The sequence below is a fragment of the Microcebus murinus genome, chromosome 18, assembly GCF_040939455.1.
Source record: "Microcebus murinus isolate Inina chromosome 18, M.murinus_Inina_mat1.0, whole genome shotgun sequence".
Classification (NCBI taxonomy): domain Eukaryota; kingdom Metazoa; phylum Chordata; class Mammalia; order Primates; family Cheirogaleidae; genus Microcebus; species Microcebus murinus.
The window spans coordinates 11,526,804-11,549,396 of NC_134121.1; the positions used below are offsets into that span (position 1 = coordinate 11,526,804).

Genomic DNA, 22,593 nt, shown 5'->3' on the forward strand with positions numbered 1-22,593 from the left:
AGCCACCTTTAGAAGCCGCACGCAGGCTGGATGGGGGCTTCCCTCAGCTTAGCCCCATGGCATTCATGGAGGCCCTGGGAGGAGAGGAGTGTGGGCGTCCACACGTGATGGGAGGGGAGTCCACACGTGAGGGGAGGGGCGTCCACACGTGGCGGGAGGGGCGTCCACACGTGGCGGGAGGGGCGTCCACACGTTGAGAGAAGGGGGCATCCACACGTGGCGGGAGGGGCGTCCACACGTTGAGAGAAGGGGGCATCCACACGTGGCGGGAGGGGCGTCCACACGTGATGGGAGGGGGTGTCCACACGTGAGGGGAGGGGGCGTCCACACGTGAGGGGAGGGGCGTCCACACGTGGCGGGAGGGGCATCCACACGTGGGCGTGAGGAGCGTCCACACGTTGAGAGAAGGGGGCATCCACACGTGGCGGGAGGGGCGTCCACACGTGTAGGGAGGGGGCGTCCACACGTGGCAGGAGGGGCGTCCACACGTGTAGGGAGGGGGCGTCCACACGTGGCAAGAGCAGGTGTCCCAGTGTGCCAGTGAGGTGTGAGCTCAGCTCTGCTTCCACCTGGAGAGCCCGGGCCCTCCACCGCTCCCCTTCAGGGAGACTTTACTCCTCTGGCCTCACGGGACTGTGCAATAGACTGAAATTAGATATATTTGGGGATATTTTTCCACTGAAAAGCACCCTACAGATAGTAGGGACAGCTACAGTAATTAGTACCCAGGGCCCCCCCTGAAACCATGCCAGTCACTGATTTTGCCACGCCTGTGCTCAGCCCATGAAACCAAGCCTACAGCTGCCAGGGAGAAAGTGCGCAATGGGGGGAAGGGGGAGGGACGAGCAGCAGAGCCGAGGAGTTCATGCGTTCCTGCGCCAGAGCTCGTAATCAAAGCATTCTTCCTTCCCCTGCGCCACAGCTGGCCGCTGCAGCCAGGCTTCTTTGATAACATCAAACGGTCTGTCAGGCCATTTGGACGCATTATTCTGACAGTAAATTCCTCAGCTTCTGATTTAAGAATGGTTTCGGGAGAAGACAAGTCCTCTTCTGCTTAACCTTAGGAGAGGGGAAGAAGGAAACCTACACTGAGTGATGCCGGGCAGAAGGCAAAGCTCACCTTATGTCGTTTCGCCAGGCAACCGTGTGCGGCAGGCGACACTAAGGCTCCGAGAGAAAAGCCCTCCGGCCTCTGACAGGTGCCAGGCTCCGGGAGAGGGGCTCAGTCCCGACCCCCGGGCCCTGAGCAGCCTGGCCCCTTTGGTCAGACTTCCAGCAAAGGAATGCAGGAGAGGAGGAGAGGAGACTGAGTCCCTTTTTGGAGTCTGCCTCGTAAAGGTTTTTATGACTCCACACACATACACACACGGACATACCCACATATGTGTACACACACATATACATAGACACACACATACATAGAGACACACACATGCGTTAACACACACATATATACCTAACATACACATGCACGTGCATAAACATACATACACACACCCTCACATATACACTCAGATATACACATAGACATGCCCACATATGTGTACACACACATATACATAGACACACATACATAGAGACACACATATATACCTAACATACACATACATACATATCTACACACACATAAACATACATACACACACATATACACTCAGATACACACACAGGCATGCCCATATATGTGTATACACACATATATATGCACACAGAGACATATACATTAAAACACATATATATACCTAACATACACATACATGTGTATCTACACACATACATATAAACATACACACACATATACACTCAGATGCACATATACACACACATATACTTTTACATATACACACACGTGCACACACACACACACTTTCCCTCCTGCTAACACCGTTTTCCTCTACCTTGTCTGTTGGCCTACTTTCCCTGCAAATTCCCACACCCACTCTCCCTTCTTCCTTTGTTTGTCGATTCCATTATCAAGTTCAACAGGTGGACTTTGTCGCAGACAAGTGGAACCTCACACAGGGTGACTAGACATCCCAGCTTGCCTAGAGCAGGCCAGTTCTATATCTGTCTTCTGAAATCATCATTAAGAATTCCCCCTTTCTCGCCCCAAAGCGCCCTCAGTTGGATGACAAAGTGAGAGTGTGTGTGTGTGTGTGTGTGTGTGTGTGTGAAGCAGCAGAGCAGTGTGTAACGGCTCTGCTTTAACGTTTCCGTGTCACACAACTTTTATTCCTACGTACAGTAACGCTAAAATTTACATTTCAGGATCTCGCTTCTGGCTCAGAAAATGACAGGAGTGACTCAGCCTCACAGCCCGGCCACCAGTTAGACGCGGGGAAGCCGGGGCTCGGCCCCAGCAGCACCCCCCTCCCCGTGCATGCTGCTGTAAAGGTACGCACGCGCCAGCCCCCAGCTTCCCCGCACACGCACACCAAGCGCCAGCGCGGCGTGGGGCTTTGTGTTAGGACAGACAACATGAAGAGGGCCACACAGACCCATGCACAGGTTCCCCCTACCAGGAATGTCTCAAAACAGGAGGTGAGAAATGAGCCACCCGTGTATGTGAACCAAGAGTCTATTAGCCGCGCAGCGAAGCACAGGTCTCCTCCACAACGGAGAAGCCGTGCGTTTTCATTTCTTCGAGATCACAGCTCGGCCAGCATGCTTCTGTCTTAAAAGATTTTATAAGCTCACCTTTGAGATACACACAGCTGATTATAATGCACGCAGGATTTGCAAGTGCCATAAAATAGGTACAGGGCAGCCGAATTTTATGCAAGGGAAGCAGCCCTGAAAAACCTACATGACATAAAACCTCTATCATTCAAGCCATTCGTCCTATAGAAATTAAAATGAGAGGGGGTTGCATTCATAGTAGACAAATAGCTGCAATCATTTTAGCATATTTTTATGTAATTTTCTCAGCATTGTATCTTATGGTACACAGAGTGCTCTCTCACCAATTAACTGCCTGGTAGTTATACGGCCTTCTTCATAATGTTTTATCCCAAATAACTTCTCATTAATTTGGGAGCATGTTTTCTCAGCTCTAGTGTCCCCACTTAATGAATGTTGAAATGACTCTCATGGAATTTTTAAAAAGATTGTAAATTGAAGTAGGAATTGATAATAAAGTGACAGTTTTCTGCTCTGAATTGATGATAGACATTTCAGTTTCCCAGTGAAGCTCCCCCACCAAACCACACACTGGGTTAAATAAACCCAGCTTACGATTCACTCAACTCAACAGGTTTGAAATTGTCTGACTATCGAAGAATTTTGTTCATTGCAGAGGAAGGAGGGGAAGATTCACATTATTTCTAATGTGTATAAAGAGAGATTTTGTGACTATTTCTATCATAGTATTTAAATTTTGCGTAATTCAAATTAGCAAAGTCTTCAACCTCACTGTGCTAAGCAAGTGTGATAGGGTCCCAGAGGGACAGGTCACTTTCAATGAAGCAGGGGATTGATACGGACACCTAGCTGGTCCAGGAGGACTGGCTGTTTACATAAGAGCCATCATCCCTTCTGACTGTTCAATGCCTATGCATTCCCAGTGGCTAAACATGCATCACCTCTAAGTTCAGAGGATGTCACCAGGCTTCTCAAAGAAGAAGGCAGCCAAGCTAGGGAAAAACATCTCTACCCTGATGGCTTTAAAAGATTCACATGAGGCTAATGAGAGAATGCACAACAACACTATTTAAAACTAAAAATCCTATGTGAGCAAAAGGTACTCTGCAGTCTCAGAGTATGTGTGCCAAAGTCGAATAAAACATGATTCCTGCCCTCAAGGAGCCTACAGTCTAACTGGGTCTTTGGACCACGACTAGCCCTAACAGTGTTTTGTGCAAGTAAGAAAGACATGCCCCCAAGGACTTGAATAGATATTTCTCAAACATAGACCAATGGCCGTCAAGCACATGAAAGGATCCTCAACATCATTAGTCATTAAGGAAATGCAAATCAAAACCACAATGGAATAGTGCTTCATACCCACTAGGATAGCTTTAATCACAAATACGGAAAATAGCAAGTGTTGATGAGGATTTGGAGAAACTGGGACCCTTATACAATGCTGGTGGGAAAGTAAGATGATGCAGCTGCTGTGGAAAGCAGTTTGGCAGCTCCTTGATAATTTAAACATAGACTTGCCATAGGACCCAGGAATTCCACTCCTAGGTGCATACCCAAAAGAACTGAAAACAGGTGTTCAAACAAAAACTTGTACCTGAATATTCACAGCAGTACTAGTCACAGTAGTTAAAAGTTGGAACCAACCCAAATGGCCATCAACTGATGAATGAATAAATAAAATGTGGTATATTCATACAATTGAATATTATTCAGCCATAAAAAGGAATGAAGTACTGATACCTGCTACGACATGAATGAACCTTGAAAATACTATGCTGAGTGAGAGAAGTCAGACACAAAAGGCCACATCTTGTATGATTCCATTTATTTGAAATAAATGGAATAGGTGAATCTATACAGACAGAAAGCAGATTGGTGGTTGTCAGGGCCTGGAGGAAGGTGGGAATGGGGAGTGACTGCTAATGGGTAGCAGGTTTCCTCTTGGGGTGATGAAAATGTTCTGGAACTAGAGAGTGGTGATGATTGCACAACATTATGAATGTACTAAAATAGTTACCATGGTGACTTTCATGTTACTTGTATTTTACAACAATAAAAAAGGAAGTTCTCCTTCCCCCGACTGCCATAGGCCTGCCTCAAAGCCAGTAGGAAGGAGAATGGGGGTAGATTTCAGTTTCCCTCACCCCTCAGCAGATGCACACCAATGTGACCAGTAGCAGGAAGCCTCAAAGGCTAAAAGAGAAGTGCAGACAGGAGACATCACTGTGAGTTAGCCGAGGTCTGGGCCAGCCTCGAAGGACGGGCCAGAGTCAGCAAGGGGAGAGGTTGTTGCAGACAGAATAAAACTGCAAGGAAAAGGGGCAGGAGGTGTACACTCTTGGAAAGGCAGTTTGGTGAACCATCTTCCTTGGCAAACTACAGAATTTGGACTTCATTTGGCAGAGCAGGGCCTGCAAATGGATTGGGGGCTACCAGGGTGGTGTGTTATTTGGCAGTGTCCTGTGTGTGTGTGTGTGTGTGTGTGTGTGTGTGTGTGTGTGTGTGTGTTTGATTCAGATTGGCTTAAGGAAGTCTTGTACTTTCTAGCCACAGGCCTGGCCTCACTGCTCCCTCTTACGTTAACCCGGTTCACACATCCATGCCTGGGTATGTAGCGGTGGAGGGGAGCCACCTCTGATCCATCTTTAGAAAGACGAATGGGCTCTTCTTCTCTTGGCCATGCAGCCAAAAGAGCAAAACAAACACAACCTCCGTATCCCCTGTGCTCAAAAGGAGAATGAAACTACATATTTCCATGGGTTTAGTAGTCATTACCCGACTCTAGCCAGAGAAAATGGTCTGACTGCAGTATCTTCTGGAATGCTCAGAGCCCATGTACTAAGGCAACATAGAGGAGGGGAAAAAAACCCACCTCGACCTCTGACTTAACTGTTAGATGCAGCCAGGGCTGCAGCTCCATCCTTTCCAGACCAGCCAGGCCTGGGATGAGGCAGGAAGAGCAGCAGAGCTGGAGCAAGGCCGGGCAGAGCTGGCTGCAGGAGCCCTGTAGAAACCCTCCAAGGACAAAAGACTGAGTAATTAACTAGAACACTAATCGATTAATGAGCAGGGAGACAATAGAGCCACCACGCACACAGAAATACTTGCGCTCATTATTCATTAGTCCCCAGGAAGAAGTCTCTTTGAGAAAACAAAAGAGCCTTCGGTGGTGGGATGCGCTGAGTCAAAGCAAGATGTAGGCTCCTTTGGATAAGGTCACATTCAGATGTGTGTTTTGTGGTTAAAGTGGGGAAGCTGCCAAGCTAGCTGCCAGCTGTTCAGGAGCCCCCTCTTCTGGACACCGCTGGTACCACACTTTCCCTACAAAACGTTCCTTCATCTGCGGTCATGACATCCATGTTCTCCATTTCAACCTTCTGTAACAAAGTCAGGTTTGAAATTTTATTTTTGTAACTGATAACAGGACGAACTTATTGCTTCCTAATATATGAAGGCCTTTTGATTTCAGGAGCAGGTTATAGATACAATTAAACTGTTGAGCATCTGTTATTATTTCAATATTATCTTTTATAGTCTCTATTTTGATCACTGGTCTCACTTTACTCCAGAAAGGAAAAAATCCTGGAGCTATTTCAAAGAATCAAGATTCCCTGCCTGAGCAGTGTCCTTTCAGTGTGATGCATTTGCAGTGGATTCGTTCATTAGATACACTAATGTCCTGGGAGTTCTTTGTATGTCATGCCTTTGCTATATATTGTTTTCTGGGATGCAAGAATGTCCATCAGACAAAATCTATGATGCCAAGCTATTTTCAGTCATCACTTAAAGCACACGTTATTTCCCCATTCTCTTTGCAGTCCAAGTCCTTGGGTGACAGTAAGAACCGCCACAAAAAGCCCAAGGACCCCAAGCCAAAAGTAAAGAAGCTCAAGTACCACCAGTACATTCCCCCAGACCAGAAGGCAGAGAAGTCCCCTCCGCCCATGGACTCAGCCTACGCCCGGTTGCTCCAGCAGCAGCAGCTGTTCCTGCAGCTCCAGATCCTCAGCCAGCAGCAGCAGCAGCAGCAGCAGCACCGATTCGGCTACCCTGGGATGCACCAAGCTCAGCTTAAGTAAGTCAGGCCAGCCAGGGGTGGTGGCTACAGGCAGAGGTTGGGAATGGTCTCTCTAACTGAGACACAAGGCCAGCACCTTGGGACCCAGCCAGCCCTATATTGTACCATGTCCTCATTCAGTATGTCTGGAATATGATTCAAGAAACCTTGCACACTTTTTCAGGGCATATGGCTGGGAGGAAGCAAATGATAGTCCTCCTTTATCCAAGCGGGATGTATTCCAAGACCCCCAGTGGATGTGGGGGTCTTGGAAACTTTCGATAGTACCAAACTCTATCTACATGCCTACGATAAAATTTGATTTGTAAATTAGGCACAGTAAGAGATTAACAATAATAACTAGCAATAAAATGAAATAATTATAACAATACACTGTAATTAAATTTATGTGAATGTGGTCTCTCTCTCTCTCAAAATATTTATTGTACTATACTCATCTATTTTCGGCCCATGGTTAACCACAGGTAACTGAAATCTTGGAAAACAAAATTGCAGGAAAGAGGGGACTATTGTAAATCAATGCCCCTTGAGGAAAAAGGAAAAGTATTAGCACTTCCAAATTGGATTGTGTAACATAGAAGAATGTGTAACATAGAAGAATGTGATATCGGAATTGTGAGCAATTCCAATACACTTCTGCTTTTGGAAGCAACAGAGCTGAACAGCAGGGAGACAGCCTCAAAAATTGACTCCTGAGGCCAGGTTATGTGACCACTTTGCTAGGTCACCTTTTAAACAGTCAGTATCCCCACCTATAATTTTGAGATGTGGGTTCCTCACATGTTTCTGGTCATCCTCAGGCCATGCTGGCAATTATGTTGAGCACTGAACACAACCAAGCTTCACCAGCCATGCTATCCAGGAGATGGACATGCCCTCTCCCATGTGCCATAGTCCCCACCTCTTGTCTCCCCAAACAAAGCTCTAGGGTCACCTGCCACTCACCATCTAGCCTGCGCTGTTGTTTCTCTTCATCCTGCCCTCTTCTGCTGATTTATTACCTGCCTGATCCTTGTAGGCAATTACTTTGTGATTTGATCTAAATTCAAGCAATCTTACATATATTTGATCATATTTAAGTGCCTCTTTGTTTGTTTTCTAGAGAACCAAATGAACAGATGGTCAGAAATTCAAACTCTTCTTCAACACCACTGAGCAATACCCCCTTGTCCCCTGTCAAAAACAGTTTTTCTGGACAAACTGGTGTCTCTTCTCTCAAACCAGGCCCACTCCCACCTAACCTGGATGATCTGAAGGTAGAGGATTTTACATTATTTTCTTTTTTCTTTTTTTAATAAATACAATAGTATATTGTTAACAGCATTGTTGCCTACTGATTCTTTAGTGAGAGTGGGAGGAAAGAAAAATATGGGAGACATTCAAGGGAGTGATAGAATTTATGCTGCTGTGTTTGAATACCCTGCTTGTCTTAGTCCATGTTGTGCTGCTATCAAAGAACTGAAACTGGGTAGTTTATAAAGCAAAGGAAGTTATTTCTCAGTTCTAGAGGCTGGGAAGTCCAAGGGCATGGCACCAGCATCTGGCAAGGGTCATCCCATGGCGGAAGGGTGGAAGGTAGAAGGGCAAAAGAGGACAAGAGAAGGTGAGAGCATGTGAGACAGAGAGAAAAGAGGGTCAAACTCCTGTGATAATGGCATTAATAGACTCATAATGGTGGAGCTTTCATGACAAAAATCACCTCCCAAAGTCCCCACCTCTTAACATAACCACAATGGCAACCAAGTTTCCAGCACATGAATTTTGGGGGGACACATTCAAACCATAGCATGGAAGAACAGAGGATTATAGGCCCTTAGCTCAGCTTTCACAGGCCATGCAAACTGGAGCTAGTTTTTACATTTTTCTGATTCTCAGTTTCCTCATTTGTATAAATGAGTTATTGTGAAAGTCAAGTGAAATAGTATATACATAATGGAGCTTAGCACAGATTAGGTGTGAGATTGATATAAGCTTCCAGAATTCTCTAAACCAGTGGTCAACTCCATGATGAATTTTTACCAATTTCTGATGAAATGAGAAAAATAAGAACCATGTAAAGAGCTTTTCATAAATCTAAGTGTGTTCCACATATCTAACTAACCTTTCTTCAAAGTATATATTTCCTCCTAATGTTTTGAATCTTAAAATAGCCTTTCCATTAGGAAATAATGATGGTAGTGAATAGAAGTTGAGTGTTTTGGATAGGGTTTTATTTGTTACTTTTTATTAAATATATAATTAAATAAGGATCTTAGTTCTTACTGAGCAAGATAAAATGTTGATAACCCAGCTGAGTGCAGTGGCTCAAGCCTGTAATCCTAGCACCATGGGAGGCTAAGGCAGGGGGATCACTTGAGGCCAGAAGTTTGAGACCAGCATGAGCAGTATATCAAGACCCACGTCTCTACAAAAAATAGAAAAATTAGCTATGTGTGGTGGCATGCACCTGTAGTCTCAGCTACTCAGGAGGCTGAGGCAGGAGGATCGCTTGAGCCCAGGAGTTTGAGATTACAGCGAGCTATGATGACTCCATTGTACTTTCGCCTTGGCAATAGAGCAAGACTCTATCTCCAAAAAAAAATTGGTAACCTGATGTCAATAATATAATTTAATTATTTTCAATAATATAATTATAATTGAAATCCCCAAATCGGGGAACTTCTGCCCTGAAGCACAGCAGCATGTTGTTAAAGGATGTATGTGTGCTAGCAACTTCCTGCGGCGGGTCACATGGATCTCAGCCCACTGAAATGACACTGACCTTTGAGTTGAAGCTGAGTCCTTTCAGCAACCCTCAGGACCTGCATATCCATTCCTCTATCCAGCATTCACAATACAACTGGAAAAGGTGAATGCACTATCCTTTGACTTTTCAAACTTGTGAGCACAATTCAATTCCTCATTCCGTTTTCAACGATTACTCCTGTTTACCTGGTTTTTACCCTACCTATTACTCTCCCCAAAGGATCTTATAATTTTTCCCAAAAAACAAATTCCTAAAGGTCCCTATAGCTTTCATCATGCCAATCTTATGGCCCCTCCTCAGTGCTCAATGCTTGTGTATACCTTCATTCCCACTCTCATTCCTCAGTCATTATTTTCTTCAGGGAAAAAGGTAGGATTGTGTTTATTTCAAATCAAAGGAAATTCTGTGGCTGCCAACCACCAATACCAGCAAATAAGATATATAATGGGTCTTGATATCAAAGCCTCCTCTATTCCTTCCATGTGTATTAAAAATGTGTAGTTTCTTTTTTTAAATTTATTTTTAAATTTCAGAATATTATGGGGGTACAAACATTTTGGTTACATATACTGCATATGCACCACTCAAGCCAGAGCTACAAGCATGGTCATCCCCCAGACAGTGTGCTCCACACCCATTAGTTGTGAATTTACCCATCACCTCCACCCCCCCACCTGCCTGACACCCGATGCATGTTACTTCCATGTGTGCACATAAGTGTTGATCAGTTACTACCAATTTGATGGTAGTGGTGCTTGTTTTTCCAGTTCAAAGGAAGGTCTCTAGCTCCATTCAGGATAATACAAGAGGTATTAATTCACCATTGTTTTTTATGGGTGAGGTTTCACTGAACGTGTTTTAATTTAGTATCCATAAAACTAGAAGAGGACACCAAGCTTATGATAATGCTTCCTGGAACCATGGGTCATCCACTCTCCACTCCCCGAATTATAAATTCATAGAAATAAAAGTAGGCGATTTCACCTTGCAAGAATTTTGCTAAGTGAAATATTTAATAAGCCAGACACAAAGGGACCAATACTGTATGATTCTGCTCACAAGAGGGACCTTCATAGACAGAAAGTATGGTGGCTACTAGGGGATGGCGGGAGGGGAACACAGAAGAGTTGTTTAGTGGAGACAGAGTTTCCATCTGAGATGATGAAAAGTACTGAAGGTGGAGGGTTGTGATGATTGCACAACCTCGTAATGTACTTAATGCCACTGAACTGTACACTCAAAATGGTTGCATGATAAACTTTGTTATGCTTATTTTACCACCATAAAAAATATTTTTTTAAGTAGCCTATCTCTGGATAAAAGCCCTGGATCAAGTAGGACTGGAGGTGCCTTAGCCCCAGGGAAACATGGCCCAGACATGGTGCCATGTGTCTGAGCCCCCAGAGGCACTTCTGTCCATGTGCACATGCTCAGAATCACCCGCTGGCAATGGTGCTAATAATTAGCACAGGTCTAAGGAGATGATGGTGATGGTGATAGAGGCTACCATTTTTTGAGCATGAACTATCAGTCAGCCATTCCCTATAGATTTGCTTTAATTTTCACCCTGCAAAGTAAGTTTTATCTTTCCAATTTAACAAGTGAAAATCAAAATCAAAATTTTTTAAAAGTTATGTGATAAGCAAGTTAACCAGCTTATAAATGACAAAACTGGGGCTTGCACCTAAGGGACTGAATTCAAGGACTTTGCTGTTGTCATGAGAGTTGAGAATGGGAAGGGCAGGATGGACAGGCGGGACCTTGGATGGACTTAACCACTCACTGTGTGTATGGGGAGAGGCGTCACCTGCACCCCGGGAGAGCCACACCCATGGCAGAAAGAGGGACGTTAGAGTAGGGGGCTGATGTGAAGGTATGGTGGCAAGTTCATTTGGTTTGGAAAAGCCGAATTGCAGGAACCAATAGGACACCCTATTGGGTGTCTAGACTGGTGTCTAGCAAAAGTGAGTGTCTGGAAAAAGTCTAGCCAGCTTCTATCGGTAAGAAGGAGCCAAGTTGTGTTGTCAGGGGTAGGAACAGAAACTTCAGAATTGTGTGCAATGTGGGGAGGGTTGGAGCTAGAAGGCTGAATGAGGTTGAGGAAGAGCAAAATGGGAAGAGAGAAAGGGAAGGAAGGAGAGGGGAGGGAAGGAGAGATGAGGAGTAAAGGAAGCATACGATGCAACCCCAATTAGGGAAGGGGAGAAATAAGAGGAATTGATGAAAGTGATCCCCCCAAATAGTAATCTGAAAGGTAGTACAGTGAAGGTCACATTTTCAAGAACTGTTCATGTGTTGATACGTATATAAAAGTAAAATAATAAATAATTGTTCATATTTAAAATGTGGTAACTGTATTTTATCTATGTCTTTTTTTAAGAGTACTTATCTTTTAGAGATAGAGACCAAAATATTTAGAAATGAAATTACATGATTTGCTTCAAAATAATTCAGGAAAGATAGGGGCATAAGTGAGTTGGAGTATAAAAGAAATAAGATTGGTCGTGAGTTGATAATTGTTGAAGTTGGTTGATAAGTACATGGGGTTCTTTAGACTTTTCTATCTATTTTTGTGTATGTTTGAATGTTTCCATAATAAATAGCTTTAAAAGTTATCCATGATTATCCATCAGCGAATCTAGCAAAGAGATGTATACAAACCTTTGTGCCAAACAAGCCCATACAGCACAATATTCTGAAATTTAAGGTAAATTGAACTCAACCAGTATTCATTTTATTTTAGAATATGAGCTGCATTATTTAATAATGTAGTTTAAATTATTCAGTGCCAGAAAAGATTCTAAAAATAAATGTAGGACCCATTAATTTTAAGTAATTCAAAATTAAAACAATAATGAGTTGCCATTTTGTGCTTTTTCAAACCAGCAAGTCTAAAAGAAAATGATAAAATAATGCCAGCAAGACTATGGGGGAAATAGCATATTTATTGCTAGTATAAGTTAATTCAATCCTTTTTTGATAACTTTTAGCTGATATATAAAGTAAAATATATATTCACTGTTGAAGTATGATAGTGTATAGAAAAATAAACAGTATTTTAAAAGATAATTAAGACTCTCTGAAAGCATTACAGATTATATTTCCTTCTAGATTGAAAATGCATACTAACGTATTTTTTTCAAAATAATTGTTTTAAAAAATTTATGTGCACATAAATTTCTGGCATACTTTTTCTTAACACATCATGAACATTTTTTATGACTTTCAATATTCAATAAAATTTCTATTTTTAATAGCAGCATATCATTCCACCACCTACTTAACATTTCACTGCTGGACATTTAACTAGCTGCCAAATTTTTGTTATTCGGAATATGATTTCAGTGACCTTTGTGCATACATTTATTAATTTCTCTGGTTATTTCCCCAGGCTAACTACATGGGAATGAGGTTCCTGAATTAAAATATATTAGTATTTTTTAAAGTTCTGGACACATATTGCTGAATTTCTGTCCTAAATGTTTACGCCAGCCTCTTCCCAGAAGCAGCATGTTAATGCAGCACTTCTCAAACATTACTGTGTGCACAGATCGCCTGGGCTCTCGTTAACATGCAGGTTCTGATTCAGCAGGTCTGGGGAGGGACCTGAGATTCTGCACTTCTAACTTGCTCCCAGTGAATATCAATACTGCTGGTCCAAGTACCACAGTTTGAATAGCCAGGTATTAAAGAGCTATTCTCTTTTTTAAAAACATTTTTATGTATGTATTTTTGCTGCTACTTCCCTAACACAAAGTGTTGTTATTCATTTCTTCCTCAATTTAATAAACAGAAACATCTGTACATATTCATTTTATTTGTGTTTCTTGTATCACTGATGATAGTATACATATATTATTGGCCATATTTTAAATTTTATTTTTGTTTGTGAAGAGCTGGATCATATCCTCTGCCCTTTTTTATATTGGGTATCAATCTTTTTCTTTTTAATTGATAAGCACACTGGATACACTAAGATTTTTAACATTTTATTTGGGCTGCAATTATTTTTTTCCCCAAGATAGCTATTTGTGTTTTCATTTTGTTTATAGTTTTTGGACGTAAGTCTTAACCGTTGTTTTCAATATTTTTATGATTACTTTCTTTCCTTTTATGCTCGAAAGATATTTCCCTACAGAATATCAGAAGAATATTTCCATAGTTTTCTGTTTTACAAAACTATTGAAATTTAGGTATTTAATGTTTCCTGTTTTAATTACAGAATTAATATATTTATGTGAAATATTTAGAGCCTACAGTTAAGGAGGACCATTATTAATATTTGAGCATATGTTTATGTAGAGCCTCAGCTGTGCACTGCTTTCTACCTCTCTTTCTTATTCTATACTTGGCCCATTTACGTCCCCTGCCAGACCCCACAGGTATCTCGTACCTTCTGGACTGGCAAACGACTCATTCTTTGATCAGTGCCCTCGTCTGTATTGACGATTAGCGCCTATGTTATAGGGTTTGGGCTCGCAGAGTTGTGGGACGGATGTATGCCTTGTCCTCCCCATTCCCTTTCCCTGGTATCTGTAAACATCAGCTGATCCATCACGGTTTCCAAAGGAAAAGGCCAGGCAGAGTGGACTTCCAGAAATAAGAGAGAGGAGGGGTGTACCCTACCAGTGTCTACAGGATCAAGCTATTGCAATGAGGAACCAACAAAATATGAGCCCCATTCTTGGGCCAAACCCACAGATTTCAAACAAGAAATAGATTTGAGTCACTTTAAAATATACAAAACCAAGAGTTTTATATGTAAGCATAGGTTGAAATATATACATATACATACACTGTTTATATAATTTTTAGAAAAATAGAATCAATTTAAACTTTTTTTCACTTAATAATATACCATAAACAATTATTCATCATCCAATGTCAACAAATACTTATAACATCAGTTTTTTGTTTTGTTTTCTTTTGTGTTGTTTCGAGACAGGGTCTCCCTCTATTGCCCAGGCTAGAGTGCAGTAGCATTGTCATGGCTCACTGCAGCCTCCAATCCTAGGCTCAAGTGATCCTCCCGAGTTGGCCTCCCAAAGTGCTAGGATTACAGGCATGAGCCACTGCGCCCGGCCTATAACATCAGTTTTAATGGATCTGAAGTATTCCATGATTTGCATACTCATCATTCACCTAACCAGTTCTCGCACTTGTGGATATTCATAATTTTCAATTTATGAGCATTATAAAAACTGTGGGGATAACATGTGAGTCAACATAATATTATAATAATAGTAAACCCTCGAATTACACAACTGTTTGCCAGACATTAGTCCAAGTGCTTTACAAATTTTAAGCCATTTTAACCTTTGCAAATCTGTATCAGGTAGGTATGATTACCTCCATTTCACAGAAGGGGAACTGAGGCACAAAGTGATTGTTGAGCTAATAGCAGGAAGGGTCAGAATTCGGATGGATGATCTTATCACCAGTACTCTCCCTCCGTTTATGACTATTATCCAGCCAGTCATCTAAACTAGGACGTACATGTTAACATGGGGCCCATGGTTCTCAAAGTCAACTCCAGACTTGACCTGCGCTTGGCTGCGCTTTGGGCCTGTTGTTTGAGGACTTGTGTCTAAACCCAGGCAGAAACATGGATAGGTAAAAAAAAAACAATTGTTAAAATTGGGCAAAACCAATTTATATCAGGGATAGGAGATGAAATTGGAAAGAAGTATTAAACAGAGGTGGATATGGTAAAATTGCATTTGTGATGTTTTAAAGCTCATCGTATTAATGCAATAAACACACTTTCGAAGACGTTGTTGTTAGCGAGCGTACTGACAGCGTCCTGGTTTGTTTAGGTCTCTGAATTAAGACAGCAGCTTCGCATCCGGGGCTTGCCGGTGTCAGGCACCAAGACGGCCCTCATGGACCGGCTCCGGCCCTTCCAGGACTGTTCCGGCAACCCGGTGCCGAACTTCGGGGACATAACGACGGTCACTTTCCCGGTCACCCCCAGCACGCTGCCCAGTTACCAGTCCTCCCCGTCCACCAGCGCCTTGTCCAACGGCTTCTACCACTTCGGCAGCACCAGCTCCAGCCCCCCGATCTCGCCTGCCTCGTCCGACCTGTCCGTGGCCGGGTCCCTGCCGGACACCTTCAACGACGCGTCCCCCGCCTTCGGCCTGCACGCGTCCCCGGCCCACCTGTGCGCGGAGGAGGCGCTGGCGGGCGGCCTGAACGGGGCCGAGCCGGACGGGCCGGACTCCGAGAAGGACAAGATGCTGGTGGAGAAGCAGAAGGTGATCAACGAGCTCACCTGGAAGCTGCAGCAGGAGCAGAGGCAAGTGGAGGAGCTGCGGATGCAGCTGCAGAAGCAGAAGAGGAGCCACTGCCCCGAGCAGAAGCCGCTGCCCTTCCTGGCCGCCCCCATCAAGCAGGAGGAGGCTGTCTCCAGCTGTCCCTTTGCGTCCCAGCGAGTCTCGGCGACACGGCAGGGCGGCAGAGCGGAGAGCCCGGCGGTGCAGGCCTGCGGCGCCGCCCCTCTCCCGGGCCCGGGACTCGCGCACTGCGCGGAGCCCTCGGCTCAAACCGGGGTGCTCTCCTCCACGTTCCTCAGCCCGCAGTGCTCCCCGCAGCACTCGCCGCTCGGGGCCGTGAAGAGCCCTCAGCACATCAGCCTGCCCCCGTCGCCCAACAACGCCTACTTCCTGCCCGCGCCCGCGGGGGCAGCGGCCGAGGCGCCCCGGCTCTCCCCGCCCGCCGGCAGCCAGGCCTGCCCCGCACAGGTAAGGCGCCGCACCGGGCCACCGGGCCACCAGGCCACCAGGCCGGGCACGCTCCCTCTGCACTTGTGGGGTGCGGGCTTCCAGCCACCCGAGCTGATGTTGGAACTTCCAAGGCCCAGGGCCGACTTCCAAGGCCCAGGGCACCTCCCAGAGCCTTCGCAGTAGGCCAAACTCATCCTCCAAGGCTTCGCAAACTTGCTCTGTAAAAAGTGAATACGTTTGGCTTTGCGGGTCACGCCGTCTGTGCCGCAACCGCTCCGCTTTGCCCCTGTGTCAGGAAAGCAGCCATAGACATCTCGTAAGTCAATGCACATGGCTGTGTTCCGATAAAACTTTATTTACAAAAACAAGAGGTGAGCAAAAGACTAGGCCTCTGGGCTGTGGTTTGCTGACAGTGGTTCTCAAGACTCCTTGGTGTCAAACCTTACCATAGGCCAACCAGTTCCTCAAGAGGGCCAAAGGGAAGTCACCAGATTTCACTCTGCTCTGTGTGTAATGACCTGCATAGTGCAAATATTCACCGAGCACATGCTGTGTGTCAGGCCCTGTTCTAGTCTCTGGGCATTCGTGCTGAACTAGCCAAACAGAAATCCCTTTTCTCATGGGAAAACAGTAAGCAAAATTTAAAAGTAATTTATATGATGTATTAGAAGATGGCACATCTTATGGAGAAAAAGTGGGAAAGGAGATGTGAGGAATTTGCAGTTTGCCACTTTAAATAGAAGGGCCGGGGACATTTGAGCAAAACTTTGAAAGAGGTAAAGGCAAGCATCCTGTGGATATTTGGGGTGAAAGCATTGAAGGCAGAGGAGGGACAGCAAGTGCAAAGGTCCTAGGGTTGGAGCCTGCAGGAAATGTTCAAGGATCAGAAAGAAGGCCAGTGTGGCTGGAGCAGAATGAGAGGAAGGTCATAGGAGATGGCTTGGAAGAGTTACTAATTCAAAGACTAGACCAAGGTGATCAGAAAAGATTTTCCTTTTGCACATGAAGCTGAAGAATTACTAGGAAAGTCTATATAAATCTATTTGAGAAAGAAAATTACACCATCAAAAGGTTCTAAAATCTATATTAGAAAAGGAATAGGAAGAAAACTCACATTAATTAGATACTTGCCACATGTCAAATAGTAAGAGGCATATATATAAGTAATCTCATTAATTGTTACAACAACACTATGACCTCCAATTTATTATTGTGTGTTTGCCGTTGAGGAAAACAAGGCTCAGGGAGCTTAAACCACTTGGCCAGGATCACGCAAACCAAGATCAGTAGATTCTAAAGTGTGTGCCCCTTTCACATGGAATATCTCTGCTCTGAGAGTATGAGGCATGGCAAAAGGCAATGGGAATAAATTTTTACAAACCTACCAGAACAACACATTCCAGCAAATGCTGCCCACTCCTCAGGGGGCACTGCGAGAGGAACCGGGGCTTAAATGGACCGTCATCATCATTAGCAAACATTTCTTGAGTGCATACTGTCTGAGACAACGAGGGTAAAAATCATACTTGAGACACAGCTCTGGACCAACACTTTCAATTCTGATGATATTGGTACTCCCAAGAAGAACTGTGGTTTACAAAGATTCTTTGAAGACATTAAAACTTTCATGATAAAAAGATAAAGAACAATAGAAGATAACATGACCGATCCACACTTAGGACACTAAATACTGCACCAAATTGACGGGGGAGGGGGCAGATTGATCACAAGGGCTAGAAAGGTCCAGGAAGCTTTTGCAGTGGGGTTGGTCTGGTGGGAAGTGTAGCATTAAAAAGTAGAGAAGCAGGAAAGGACACTCCATGTGAACAAAGATGGGGAGGTAGAATATACGGGGCCTGTTGTGGGAGGTGTGTGGCAGCTACAGTAGAATTTAAACTGTTGAGTCTTGAGCACTTCTCCAGGTTAGAAGTACAGAAGTACAGACCCTATGCTGGAGATACGTGGGAGCCACTGGAAGTCTTTGAGCACTAGGTGATATGTACAAAACCAAGAGTTTTAGGCAAGCTCATTTGGTAATGGAATTTAGGAAGGCTTGCAAAGATAAGACACAAGGGGACACAGGGCAGGGCAAAGGCCCCACTCAAGTAAGCCACTGCTGACCATTTAATGTGTCACTTCTTCCTTTCTACAGAACTCAGGGGCACACGACGGCCATTCTCCAAGCTTTGCTTCCCATTCTTCCAACCTCTGCCCACCTTTCTCTGGAGCCCAGGCAGATAGCAGTCACGGTCCTGGGGGCAACACTTGTCCAAAAAGCCCGGGTGTACAGCAAAAGGTAGGCACCTGGAAAAAGGTTTAAACCTGGAATTAACTTTGGCTCTTCTCCCTTCTGTGGCCCCTGTCCTCCAAAATGAATGATGAGGTTTCCTTTAAAGGCAGAGTTAAATTTCATTTTAGCAAGAAGCAAGTCCACTAGAAATGCATGGAAATGGATATACACGTGTGAGTTAGGAGGTATCCCAAGGAGTCATCTCCTAGGTTCATCCCAGAAATCATGATGACTAAAATGGCCACAGTATTTCTATGGCAGTCTGTATGAAGTTGCATTTTGGAATCAGGGTATATGGGAAAGTAATGCTCGAGAAGGAGAGAGGTATATGGATCCGTAGCCAGGACTGTAAAGGTCCAGAAAGTTGGGGTCACAGTGCATCTCTGTGGAAACAGGAAGAGATGGAACTGGCTATGGGGTTTTCTAGAACGGAAGCAGTATCGTTTCTGACCGTGAATTGAATGCTTTTCTCTGTATTCTACCCACACAGATGGCTGGCTTACACTCTTCTGATAAGACAGGGCCAAAGTTTTCAATTCCATCCCCAACTTTTTCTAAGTCAAGTCCAACAGTTTCAGAGGTAACACAGCCTCCCTCCTATGAAGATGCCGTAAAGCAGGTAACTGTGTGATTTGTTCTTTACAGAAGAATAGACTACATGGACACTGTGTCGTATTATTAAACTTTGTGCAGTTTGTAAATTCTCATATTAAGTGTGTCGGGAGTCTCCCCACCAGAAAGAGCAAAGGACCTAGATACTAACTATAGTCAGGTGTTGCAGGTGTATAGAAGGTGTGGAAGGCAGAGAGAGAGGAGGTTTACGTGCCCAGCCTTGGTGCCCAGCTCTGCCCCCTGCCGGCTGCCATTTCCACTAAGGTTGGGCCAATATTCCACTTCTATAAAATAGGGACGAGATTTACTGGTAAGGATTCTGGATAATCTAGTATTTACCACATTTTTCGGGCACGTGATAGATACTCGAAGATATGAGAGCAATTGTCAGGGCAGTACTTTCTAAGGCTCCTTCTAGCTAGAAAATTCAGTGATGTTGGCAAAATATTGGTGGTCATTGAAGCTGGGTAATGAATGCAGGGAGGTTCATTGTATCTTCTGCTTTCATTTGCATCTGGAAAGTTTCAAGATAAAAAAGTAAGAAAAAGAAAGACAATTACTGATCTTATATTTCAAGTGGTCTGAGCGTGGGTGAGGTATCAGAGAGCTTTTCCTGTGTGCTCAACCCGGAAAGAAAGTCTACATCAGTTGCTGCAGGCTGGTATCCCACAGATACCAGTAGCCTACAGTTAAGTATTGTTTGGCTTAGAGAGTGTTTTAAATATCAGGACATGTTATGCAAAGTGGGCCTGCTCATTTCTGAAAAACCAGAGAATCTGGCAACCGGGAGCCACATTTCCACCAGACAACAATCGCCTAAAGCGAAGTGTCCCCTGTCACTTAGAGCCTCAGCTGTGCACTGCTTTCTACCTCTCTTTCTTATTCTATACTTGGCCCATTTACGTCCCCTGCCAGACCCCACAGGTATCTCGTACCTTCTGGACTGGCAAACGACTCATTCTTTGATCAGTGCCCTCGTCTGTATTGACAATTAGCGCCTATGTTATAGGGTTTGGGCTCGCAGAGTTGTAGGACAGATGTATGCCTTGTCCTCCCCATTCCCTTTCCCTGGTATCTGTAAACATCAGCTGATCCATCACGGTTTCCAAAGAAAAAGGCCAGGCAGAGTGGACTTCCAGAAATAAGAGAGAGGAGGGGTGTGCCCTACCAGTGTCTACAGGATCAAGCTATTGCAATGAGGAACCAACAAAATATGAGCCCCATTCTTGGGCCAAACCCACAGATTTCAAACAAGAAATAGATTTGAGTCACTTTAAAATGAGCAAAAGCTATTTTCTGTGTATTAGGGTGCCCTACACCTGGGGTGGAAACCTCTCAAACTACTGAGTTTACTCTATAGTACTCCAAGCTGGGAAGCACTCTGCCTTCTTTTCCCCTTCTCTTGTTGTAGTAGATTGTTTCATTCAGTAGTTTACTTGCCTAAAATCAATGCTGAGATTTAATGAAACATCATTCAAAAACCTTCAGCCAGTACACCCATGTTCACAGCAGTATTATTCACTGTAGCCAGAAGGTGGAAACAGCCCAGATCCACTGACAGATCAATGAATAAACAAAATGTGGTCTATTCATACAATGGAGTATTATTCAGTCTTAGAAAGGAGGAACATTCTGACGCATGCTACAACATAGATGAACCTTGAGGACATGATGCTAAGTGAGATAAGCCAGTAACAAAGGACGAATACTTTATGATTTCACTTATGTGAGGGACCTGGAATAGTCAAATTCATAGAGACAGAAAGAAGAATGGGGATTGCCAGGGGCAGGGGGTGGAAAAACAGGGGTGAGAAGTTATTGTTTAACAGGTGCAGAGTTTTAATTTTGCAAAATGGAAAGAGTTCTGGAGATTGATGGTGGTGATGGTCGCACAACAGTGTGAATGTACTTGATGCCACTTAACTATACACTTAAAAATGGATAAGATAGGCCAGGTGTGGTGGCTTGTGCCTATAATCCTAACACTTTGGGAGGCCAAGGCAGGAGGATCACTTGAAGCCAGAAGTTCAAAACCACTCTGAGCAAAAGGGAGACCCCCCATCTCTACAAAAAATAGAAAAATTTGCTGGGCATTGTGGTACATGCCTGTAGTCCCAGCTACTTGGGAGGCTGAAGCAGGAGGATCCTTTGAGCCCAGGAGCTTGAGGTTGTAGTGAGCTGTGATGATCCCACTGCATTCTAGCCAGAGTGAGACCCTGTCTCCAAAAAAAAAAATGGTTAAGATAGTAAATTTTAAGTCATGTGTATTTTACAACAATTAAAAATAAATAAATAGACATGAACCAAATCTAGTTCAAAAACCTAGCACTGTTTCTAATGATTTCCTATAGAAGTAACCACTTTCTAACTTCTCTATTCTCATTTGGTTAATTTATAATAGCAAATGACTCGGAGTCAGCAGATGGATGAACTCCTAGATGTCCTCATTGAAAGTGGAGGTAAGACCGCCTCGTGTCCCATCCATCAGGACACTCTGAGCATACTCTAGGGAATGAGCTCTTAGGGCCAAGGTCAGGTGCATTCTGTGAGTCATATGTACCAGGTAGTCCACAGGTAGAATTATTTCCTCTGAACTTCCTGTGCACTTTCGGAGCAGATAAAAGAAGGCATAGTGGATGCTTCCTCACTGCCTTTGTGCTAGGAACATTTCTTACCAATCATTTGAACAGTTTTTATTTTTCAGCCCAATCCCTATTTCCCTAAATGTTTTCTCTTGCTACACTATTTCTTTCTGCTGTTCTAATCTCAACGTCCCTGTCTTCTTGATTTTAAGAATAAGAACAAAGCAATAATGAAAGCTTTGTGCTACCTACCCTCAAAATGAAATTCAATTAGTAATCTTCTGCGGGATAGTCCATTCAGGCTTAAATGTTATTCAAGCTAGCAATAAAAGATAATCAACAAGTTCTTTTTGCCTCCTTTTAATCCACTTGTTTATTTATTTCAAGAAACATTATAGAGTGTATACCTACAATTTGAAAACATATAAATGAGTAAGATAACCTAAGGAGGATGTGTAGGTAAAAAGAAAGAGCTTGGGACTGAACTCTTAAGCAACCACATTTAAAGTTTCAGGGAAAGAGGCAGCAAAGGACTCTGAGAGGGGTGGCAGGCACTGTTCTAGGCTAAATGCCGCACCCGGCAAAGGCCCCACCTTTCTGGAGTTCACGGTCTGGTATGGGAGGTGGACAACAAGCACGTGAACAGACATTTCCTCCATTGCCACAGGACAGGGATAGGTACAGGTGTGTGTATGTGGTAAGTTTTGTGATTGAAAGAGGACAGCGTTCACGTCAAATACACTTGTATTTTTTTAATGACGTATGTGGCAAGAACAGCAAAAAGTGAGGGTGCAGGAGGGGAGGATGGGAGATTCAAGAAAAGAAGGACAGTTATGAATTTTAATCACGGGTGAATTTTCTAGAGAAACATGGTAGGATTGTTAGGCAGCCTTAAATGCCAGTTGCAGACTTGACAA

At 43.9% G+C, this 22,593-nt stretch overlaps 1 protein-coding gene across 1 annotated transcript in view; it reads left to right on the plus strand.

Annotated features, from left to right (window-relative positions):
* MYOCD (myocardin) overlaps window positions 1-22,593 on the plus strand; it is a 98,540-nt gene that overhangs the window by 69,258 nt on the left and 6,689 nt on the right. Inside the window, exons 8-14 of the mRNA XM_012777447.2 lie at window positions 2,269-2,394; window positions 6,462-6,718; window positions 7,824-7,977; window positions 15,284-16,210; window positions 18,345-18,488; window positions 18,973-19,101; window positions 21,496-21,553. Coding sequence (XP_012632901.2) covers window positions 2,269-2,394; window positions 6,462-6,718; window positions 7,824-7,977; window positions 15,284-16,210; window positions 18,345-18,488; window positions 18,973-19,101; window positions 21,496-21,553 — 1,795 coding nt within the window. The remainder of the gene's footprint in view (window positions 1-2,268; window positions 2,395-6,461; window positions 6,719-7,823; window positions 7,978-15,283; window positions 16,211-18,344; window positions 18,489-18,972; window positions 19,102-21,495; window positions 21,554-22,593) is intronic.